At 34.1% G+C, this 10,287-nt stretch overlaps 1 protein-coding gene across 1 annotated transcript; it reads left to right on the forward strand.

Moving 5' to 3' along the window:
- Positions 1–2,346: 2,346 nt before the first annotated feature.
- On the forward strand, positions 2,347–6,294 carry LOC100792441 (protein OS-9-like). Its single transcript, NM_001255432.3, has 8 exons — positions 2,347–2,608; positions 2,749–2,837; positions 3,973–4,176; positions 4,327–4,398; positions 5,383–5,498; positions 5,616–5,682; positions 5,756–5,862; positions 5,958–6,294. The coding sequence occupies exons 1-8, from the start codon at positions 2,533–2,535 to the stop codon at positions 6,112–6,114; spliced, it is 888 nt and encodes a 295-aa protein (NP_001242361.2). The 5' UTR covers positions 2,347–2,532; the 3' UTR covers positions 6,115–6,294.
- Positions 6,295–10,287: the final 3,993 nt, after the last annotated feature.

The raw sequence follows: 10,287 nt of genomic DNA on the forward strand, positions 1-10,287 counted from the left end.
TCCATCAGACTCACTGTTTTGTTTGGATAACAATTAAAATATATTGGACCTTGTCCTAGGCTGGTTTCGACTGTTCCAATTAGGGAGTCTTCAAATTGATTATGCCTAATATCTCTTAGACACATTAAAACTGCTGCATCTATGCCCATATCAATTAAGGGCTTGATGGCTACTTGTACACAACCGATGTGTAGATATTTATACTTACGGCTATGTTCATAAATTGAATTTTTTGAAAGTAAATGAAATTCTTCCCCTATATCTTGTCCTAGAGGAATATTGTTTTCTACTGTTTTGATTATGTAATCAAAGTTGTGTTTGTCCTTAATTGTTTCAGGAACGTATAGTTGATCCTGAGGGATTTCTGGAATGTTCCAGTCATCCATGTTTTGATTGATATCTTCGAATCTGACTTCCTCATCGAAGAGATTGTGTTTGGGGGCGACCTCTTGGGTCTGGTTATCTTGATCGTTTAATAAATTGGAGTTTCTTGAAGAAGATTATGAGGAGGAATTTGATCGAAAAGAGATACGGGAAAAAGATCGCAATAGTCTAGACACGATTATAACATTCTCTAATATCTTTGCTTCACTTGGTTTCATAGAAATATTTCCATAAGGCTATATGTTACAGAACTTCTTGGATCTGAATAAATGAAAAAGATTTTTTTTTTCAACAGACAATATAGTTTGAACACTACTCCTATAGCCACCAGTATATTATGTCTCAATATTTTATTTGAACAATACACCTTAGCCTTACTGCCCTTTCTCAACCACGGGACTTACTGCTACAGTATCTTTCAACTAAAATATCAGACTGCTGTGCTTCCAGAAAATACTGTTCAAACACATACTGTTTAAATTAAAATTATTGTACATGGTTCAGATCCATAAGTTCAGTTAACATATGCCCTTACGGACACTATTCCTACTTCTCCCCATTAGGCAAAGATAACTCCGGAAAGGTAGGATATCAAGGGCACAAATTTCATAATACATTTTTATTTTGATGATAAATGAGAGATGAAGGAGATCAATAATTTAATGTTTATGAGAGATGAAGGATGATGATGTATGAAAATTAAATACAGATAAAAATAAAAGAGGAGAGAGAAATATTTATTTTAAAATTGAATCATAAATTATTATAATATTATTACATTAAACATCACACAAAAGAATTTAATAGTTTTTTGTCTAAATATTTTTTTTGTCTAAAATAGTATATGCATTAGCATTCCCATATATATATATGTATGTATGTATGTATGTATGTATAGAGGTTATAATAAACTAAATTATATGTTGTATGCTATTTATTTTTTATATGTAGGAATCAAATATAAGTATAAAAAAATTTATAATAATTTACGCATATTATTTAAACAATTGAGTTAAATCTTCTTATATGTTATATTTAATTTATTCACTATAAATTTAAATTTATACATTAATTAAATTATTTATTACAATATTATTGAAAAAAATCTGAAAAGAAAATATTTAATGGAATTGTTTCTCTTTCTAAAACGTCACATAAACTGAAATAAAGACAATAGTGTGTTTCTAGCTTTTTTTAAAAATAAAACTTATGATTTTTTTAATAAATTTGTACTAAGAGGGATTCATCAAATTTTGTAATTCTTAATAGGATTAACTAAGTAGTTCCTAATTTTTTTCTTAAATTTTAGTTTCTAGTTCCTAAACAAAAGTTTAACGGGTCAAGATCGCTTAATTTCTTTCATTTGATTTTTAATCTCTAAACTTTTGTTTGATTGATCAAGATTTTCAAATTTTTAAAAATTTTAATATTTAGTCCTTAAACAAATGTTTAAATCCATTATTTTTATTTATTTAATGAGATTTCAGTACTAAAAATAAATTTTTCAAAAGATTTTGTACTAAAATCCTTAATGAAAAAGTTTGAAAGACCTTTACTACTCAAACTTTTGTTTAGAGACTAAAATTTGAATTTTGAAAAAATTTAGGAACTTTGACTAGTTAATTTTTTTTTTAAGAACTAAAATCCAAATTTTAAAATATTTAGGGACTAAAATTTATTTAACCCTTTTTACTAAATTTCAATCAACAAAATAACATGTTTTATGTGTGTTTCGAGTATAAAAAATATTATACATTATCAGTGTAAATTTTTTTACATAATTATTTAATCATAATTTATTGTATATACGATAAGTTAATTGACTTTTAGTATAAAAGTAATTTAAAGTATGATTTATATGTAAATAATAGTGTAAAACCAGTTTTCCATTGTAAATACATTGTATTAACAAAAATGATTATGCACACTACAAAACCAATAACAATATTATCTATTTGTGTTGTGTCCTAGACAAATCTAATATCGAGAAGGGCATTGTGTGACGTGGCAATCGTGGATTGGTGCGTAGGCGTGGACGCTGCGACATTCGGTGTGCGATCTTGGTCCCGATTTGTAAACGTTGACCGTTAAGGAACTTTCGTCGGAACTCGGAAGTGGGTTTGCGTCGTCGTGAGGTTTAACGAGACGATGAGGGCACTGTTTCTGTTCTTCATTCTCTTCTCTCTCAGCTATGCCTCCGAACAAATCTTCCCCGCTCATATCGGTCTTCACCATTTCCTCCTCTCTTTTCTTCTTAGGGTTTCAATTTCAATTTTTGAAATCAAGCGTTATGAATCCGAAATTCAAAATTTTGTTGTGTTAGGTTTTCAATTTATTTGATTCTGTTCGTTATTATCTTCACAGGTAGCATATTTGGTGGTGGCGGTGGTGGCCGCTCTCGCGAACCAAAATACAAGATTGAATTTCATCCCGAAGATTTCCCTTTTCACCCTGTAAGCCTTTTAATGTGTTAATAATAATAATAATAATAATAATAATAATAATAATAATAATAATAATAATAATAATATTTTTAGTTGTAACTGTTGTGGTGTTGTTGTTGTGCCATTTTTTATGTATGTGATCTTTTGCTCGGTGATTTTAGTTGCAATTTAAGTGAGTGTTGAATGTTCTATAAATTACTTACCCTAAGTCTTGGAAATGAATTGAGATTTTCACTGAGTTTGCACTATGATGCAAAGATAAGTTTGTGTTTCTTGGACATTCCATTTTTTTTTTTACAACTTATTTTAAAACTGAATGTGTGTACGTGACTGAAATAATATTTACAGTGCATTTTACTAATACTGGTTCTGAATCGAAACTACTATGGCTGTACAAATTTAATGGAGGTGTTATTTTGAAGATTATCAAAGAGATTGGAAATAAGAGTGTCTGGTTCTGTTTGATAGATTAGGAATCTAATATCCTGCTTGTTTCAACGCAAATTCAGCTATACTGCATTGTGTTTGGTTAATTTTTGAGGTTGAGAAAATGAATTTTGTTGTGAGCAAAAGTTAGGATATAAATCGTAAGGTGTGGGGGGATTCTAGTATTGTGATTATAAGGTCTTGAGTTCTCCAACTACAGTGGCTAACTTTTGTGGTGTGGTTCTCCAAAGGCTATTATCAGCAAAATTGATTTTGAAAGAAGGGAATAATTTTAGCTTTCAAGGTGAATAGAATTGATTCCGTGTTTTGAACCCACAAAAGTTTTAAAATCATATCTATATTTACAGTTCAAAAGTGATTCTACTTTACCATCTGAACAATAATTCTTCTAAAGTCTAAACTCACTTTTAAAATATCTTTTACGAATACATTAATTTTCATAACAAATTATTTCAAAACTGGTTATTTCAATCTCAGTACTTTCAAAATCAATTCTATAACAATCTGGTACAATCAAACCCAAAGACTGACAGCTCCCTCTAATGGTCACACTGGACCTTATAAGTTCCTTTCTTAATCTCTGGACATAACTGGATATATATATATATATATATATTGCTAGGATGTAGTTATAGTCAATTTTATATATTTTTATCCCATTGCCTTCTCATAAGAACTTTTGATGCTTCATTTACAGGATGATGATCAGGAATCTATAGTCATGCCAGATAAAACCGGACAGAAATATATGTGTTACTTACCTAAAGTGGAAAAGGAAAAAAGTGGAAAGCCTGTTATCCAACACAATATTAGCAGCATGATTGTAGAAACTGAGAAAAGGATTAAGCAGAAGACACCAGATGAACTGCTAGAAGTATTAAAGGGTCCATGCTTTGTCAGAGTTAGTATTTGAATTATTTCCAGTGATGATATATTCATTATTATTCATGAAGTTTATGGTCTGAATTTATGATTTTTCAGTAGTCTTTTTTAAATATATGACATCTATTATTGTATATCATTTCCTTACATTAGCTGTTTGAATGCGCAGCAAGAAGGTTGGTGGTCATATGAATTTTGCTATCAAAAGAAGTTGCGGCAACTACATCTGGAAGATGATAAGGTATCCTCTTGATTGCATTTAGTTTTGACTCTTCATGATCTTTGTTTAAACTTTTCTTTGCTCCATCCTCATTATAACTTGGCTTCTGCTTTTTGGGAGTTGGGCTTGTATTCAGTTTGAATAACGATATTATCTTTTCCATGAGTTGAGCATCTAATTGGTAGTAACCAGAAATTGAAGACAATTCTGATGTTAGAATTAAATGAAATCTGAGGAAGTGTCCTCTGTTACAATGCTTGCTGGGAAAAATAAGAAATGAGAATGAGAATGAAAATGGATGGAGCTAGGCTCTAGGCTCGCTTACAAAATGAAAATGGCAGAACAAAATAAAAGATAACATCCCTTACTTAGATTGGACCCTCTCATCCCTTCCAGGATTCATGCCTCCCCCTCCTCCATTCTCCTTTTGCTGTCTGTCCATTCTGTTACACCAATAGCCTTGGTTTCTTAAGCCCTTTTAATCCCTTCACTACTCCCATTGCCCCTCTATTTCCTCTCCTCCTATGCTTCACAATGGGGCCTATCACAAATTTTCTAAGCAGACTAGATTCAATCTTATTACCATTACTGGGATTTTGATGCTATCATTTTACTAACTTATGGGAGACAATTGTATTATGAGTTTATGACTTATGAGAGAGACATACAGTGCACTTGTCTGAAATTGGTGGACCCCAACATAATCAAGGTTGGTCACTCCATAATAAAATTTGTGTCTTTCATCATAATGGGGCACGTGTTACTGAGAAATAGGAGAGGATCCAAATTCCTCGATACCATCCTTGTCGTGATTATTGGTAGCAGAAGTCAGTCATTCATATAAATTCTACATTCAGAACACCTATTTTTTGGTTTTTTTAATTATATTGAACTGCTTTTAAGCAGTTTCATTTGTACAATCATGGAATTGTTTTATTATATTATTAGAAACTTGTAAAATCATATATTCATGTATGATAATAAGTGTAAATTTTTCTGTCACAGGTTGTCCAGGAGTTTGTCTTGGGAGCGTATGATCCAGAGGCTACAGCTGCATTTAACGAAAATCTGTCTGACATTTCTACTTTGAAAGATCCCCGGTCAAAAGATGCATCTCAAAGGTACCTTTTATGACTGAATGTTTCACAAGTGTGAGGATGGGGTTAACATGGAGAAAAGGTTTCACATTATGTTTACTGTTATAAAAACAAGTACTTAATCATATTATGTTTGTTCAGGTATCATGCTCATCAATATACTAACGGCACCGTATGTGATCTTACAAATAAGCCACGAGAGACCGAGGTATGAAAAATTGCAGAAATCTGGGTCTTTTTCTCCCTTCCCTCATCATACTGATTTCATATTTTTAATATAGGTGAGGTTTGTATGCTCCGAACCTAGACCAATGATTAGTTCAATCACAGAGATTTCCACTTGCAAGTATGCACTTACAGTGCAATGTCCATCACTATGCAAGCACCCGTAAGTCCTCTCTCTCTCTTTCCATCTTTCTTCGAAGTTTTTGTCTCACCAGTCACAACTTACAATGAAGTTTTATGCTATCAATGGTTCTGCAGATTGTTTCAAGAGGAGAGACCAGTATGGCACATCATCGACTGTAATGTGCTTCCAAAGGATCACGTGGGTGCCAAAGTGAGACAAGAAAATGAAAACACGGAGATTGTTATGGTCCCAGACTTAGAAAATAGTGACTTAGTCAGAACACTGATGTAAATATACATAATGACAATGGGAAAAAAGCAATAGCGAAAGTTGCCAGCATGTAATTTCTACAGCGAAAGAAAACATGTATTTTCTACTAATCCTCTTTCCAGACAGTGGTTAACCACAGTGCTTTTTAACTTTAGAAAGATCAGTTTATATAGTTCATCTTGAAGAAGTCCTTTGAGCTCACGTGAGAATTTTATTTTCTTCATTTACATGTGATTTTTATTGATTTGGAAAACCAAATGATCGAGTGTTAAGAGAAGTATTGTGGAAGATTTTGGAAAAGAAATGTGATTGTGATAATATATATGAGGATTTCACATACAAGAATCAAGTGGGATGACTAAAATGAAGACATCAAGTGTTGTTTTTTATTGTAATATATTCACCAAATTCATAGGGAAATTTTGGGAAATGCTAGGTGCATCCAGCAATTTTAGTGAATGGGTCATTTTGCCCTTTAAGTAAAAAATTTAAAAACGCGCTCCTCTTCCCGGAAGACCACTTCCTGCTTCTTTTCTTCTTCCAATTCCTGCTGCTCCTTCGTGACACCGCGAGCCAAGCTTCTTCGTCTTCTCTGCGACACCGCAAGCCAAGCTTCTTCTTCTTCTCCGCGACACCACGAGCCAAGCTTCTTCTTCTTCTCCGCGACACCGCGAGCCAAGCTTGTTCTTCTTCTCCGCGAAGAGCCTTCGAGGTTAGTCTCCCTAACTCTCCATTGCTTTTAATATCCAGTATTGATTCAGCAGTGGAACCTTAGGATAGTAACCTTAGGGTAGTGGAACCTTAGGGTAAAAGATGAGAGTAGAAGACGCCGGAAAAAATGCGGAAAGGGGGCTTCCGGAACTTTCGAAAGATGTTCCGAAAACATCTCGGAAGAAGTGTCCTTCCGGAAGCAACCAAATGTCTTCCGGAAGAACTACTTCTTCTGGAAGTCTCCCGGAACACCTCTTCCGGAAACTTTCCGGAAGAAGGGTTCTTCCGGAAGACGTTTGAGATTTCCGGAAGAAGTTTCCAGAAGAAGTGGTTCTTCCGGAAAGTTTGTTATTTTTAAAAAAAAAATGTTTTGTTTTTTTTAAATGAATTATTATTATATTTTTTATTATTATTTTGTTTTTGAGATTTTATAAAAAAATGAGGTTTGGGTTTTTGATGTCATGTTTTTTTTATAATTTAAATTGTGTATTTTTACTAAATATTAATTTTTAAATTATTTATTGTTTTGTTTATAAAAGAAGTTGTGTCTGTTTTTGTTTATTGTTTATTTTTTTAAATTATTTATTTTTTTGTTTATAAAAGAAGTTGTGTTTGTTTTTGTTTATTGTTTATTTTTTAAAATTAGTGTTTTTTGTTTATAAATGAAGTTGTTTATTTTTATAAATAAAGTTGTGTGTGTTTTGGAAATTTTTTAAAAATACTATTTTTTTTATAAATGATATAAATTAAGTTGTTTATTTTATTATAAATGAAGTATTTTTTTTAAAATAAAGTTGTGGATGTTTACTAATTAATTATTTTTACATTAGTTGTGTTTTTTTTTTTTATAAATGAAGTTGTTTATTTTTTTTAAATTAAGTTGTGGATATTTTTTAATTAATTAATTTTACATTAGTTGTGTTTTTTTTAAATGAAGTTGTTTATTTTTTTAAATTAACTTGTGGATGTTTACTAATTAATTATTTTAACATTAGTTGTGTTTTTTTTTATAAATGAAGTTGTTTATTTTTTTTTTAAATTAAGTTGTGGATGTTTACTAATTAATTATTTTTACATTAGTTGTGTTTTTTTATAAATTAAGTTGTGGATGTTTACTAATTAATTATTTTTACATTAGTTGTATTTTTTTTATAAATGAAGTTATTTAAATTTTTTTTAAATTAAGTTGTGCATGTTTAGTAATTAATTTTTTTTACATTAGTTGTGTTTTTTTTATAAATAAAGTTGTTTAATTTTTTTTTAAAATTATGTTGTATATGTTTTCAAATAATTTGATTTAAATTAGTCTTATTTGTTTATAAATAAATTTGTTTTATTTTTATAAAGAAAGTTGTGTATATTTTGACCGAAAAAAATACGTATTCGACATGATTTGCAGATCATGGCTAGAACACGAGGTTTAAGTCGTGTCATAGGTAGACTTGTAGGCAGAGATAAACATGATGACCATGATGCAGTTGATGTTCCCGAGAGGCGTAGGCCTACTGCCTCAGCCCGTAGGCAACGAGTTCATCAGATGAATGCGGATGCACGTGATATGGCTGAGGGCGTTGCTGATATGACTGGCGATGTCCCTGATCTGGCTGCGGAGGCACCTGAGATGCGTGCAAATATACAGGGTGCTGATGGTGCTGAGGGGTCAGATGCTGATGATGCTGCTGAGGGATTCCCTGGTGGGCCACGTGACCCGTTAGTACTGGCATCATTTGCGGACCATGTTGCACATGCTGTTTGGAGTGGACAGGTATTTTAATTTGTTAATTATTTATCATTGTTGATTTATTTGTTTGTCATTAATTTTTTTTAATAATTGTATAATTTGTACTTCAAATCAGGAACGTCCTGATTTGAAGTTGGTGTCACATGGGAGGAAGGTGACACTGATTGGGAGGCCAGTGCCTGAGATTGAAGACCTGGTTGCTGCCACAGGATTAAGTCCACTGATCGATTGTTCAGTTATTGCTGGCGATCCTGGACTGATATCTGCATTCGTGGAGAGGTGGCACGGTGAGACCAGCACCTTTCACCTTCCGGTAGGAGAGTTGACAATCACATTGGATGATTTGTCGTCACTCCTTCATTTGCCCATCACTAGCGCATTGCACAATTTTCATGCTCTTTCTACGGAGGAGGCCAAATTTTTGCTGACAAAGTTGCTTGAGGTGTCTGCTGAGGAGGCTAGAGCCGAGACAAAACTGACACGTGGAGCATATGTACGACTAGGATGGGTTCGAGACATTTATGAGATGAGATGTCAGACCCGACAGTGGATTGTAGCAGCTCGTGCTTATCTGCTGCACCTGGTCGGTTGCACTCTTTTTGCTAATAAGAGTGCAACATACGTGCATGTGGTTCGCCTTGACGCTTTTCGGGACCTCGCTCAGAGTGGTGGTTATGCTTGGGGAGTTGCCGCACTGGTTCATATGTATGACCAGTTAGATGAGGCTTCTAGGACCACCACACGACAGCTTACGGGGTACTTGACACTATTACAGGTAAATTTTGTGTTTTTTAATATGTTACGTTCGATTATGATTTGAACATGTTTTTATGTTATGTTAACCTCATTTATTGTGTAGTGCTGGATCTATGAGCACTTCCCTAGTGTGCACCAGTGCGTGACAGATGATACATACTAGGAGACATCCCTACGTGCTTCCTGGTGATTGACGTCGAAGGCGCACATGAAGGGAATCACTGGAGCACCTTACAGGGCACGTTGTGATGCTTTGACCATCACAGATGTGTCCTGGTTGCCGTACACGGAGCATCGGGGGTTTAGGGCCTTTGAGGTGATTTCATCATTTCAAGGTTAGTGGAGATGGGGTCCTATGGTGGTCACAGCTCGACCGGAGAGGGTGGTACGACGGTTTGGTTACATCCAAAGCATCCCTCCGTCGCCTGTTAGTGCTCGATTGTCACACGATGATATAGATGACAGGTGAATGCATTTTGCGGAGCACGTACTACTTGCGGGTCAGCTTTGTCTAGTGCCTGGGCAGGTATCTGCGAATTACATGGAGTGGTTTTTCCGCATATCTCACTCATTCATGATACCGACCCAGGCAGGTGACCAGCCGAGAGATGCACCAGCTGCAGACCCTGAGGACTAGATACAGCCGCCCAGCCCCCAGGTTCCAGTGGCATTTGACCCCCCTCCACATGTGGTAAGATTTTTTGCACGTTTAATGTTTGATGAGTTGTTATTTATTTTAAATTTTATAATAAATGTTTTTAATGACTGTGACAAGATGATTACGACGGATATGAGGCGATTGCACAGAGGTTGGAGCGTGTGCTCAACCTTAGGATGGTCACTGCAGGCACAGAGTTATATGAGATTATGCATGACTGCCTGACGATCGCCAGAGGGGGAGCCAGTGCTGATGGAAGTGTCAGGGCTGGTCAGAGACGCCGCATGAACCATTGATTATTGTATTTATTTTTTGTCTTGTAGTTGAC

Source organism: Glycine max, chromosome 9 (genome assembly GCF_000004515.6).
Source record: "Glycine max cultivar Williams 82 chromosome 9, Glycine_max_v4.0, whole genome shotgun sequence".
Taxonomy (NCBI): Eukaryota; Viridiplantae; Streptophyta; class Magnoliopsida; order Fabales; family Fabaceae; genus Glycine; species Glycine max.

What these genes read in the sequence shown, in the direction of transcription:
- LOC100792441 (NM_001255432.3), top strand. Translation starts at nt 2,533, where the DNA reads ATGAGGGCACTGTTTCTGTTCTTCATTCTCTTCTCTCTCAGCTATGCC. An exon ending in AGGGTCCATGCTTTGTCAGA is followed by an intron (nt 4,177 to 4,326) that starts GTTAGTATTTGA and finishes TTGAATGCGCAG; the next exon opens with CAAGAAGGTTGGTGGTCATA. An exon ending in CCATCACTATGCAAGCACCC is followed by an intron (nt 5,863 to 5,957) that starts GTAAGTCCTCTC and finishes ATGGTTCTGCAG; the next exon opens with ATTGTTTCAAGAGGAGAGAC.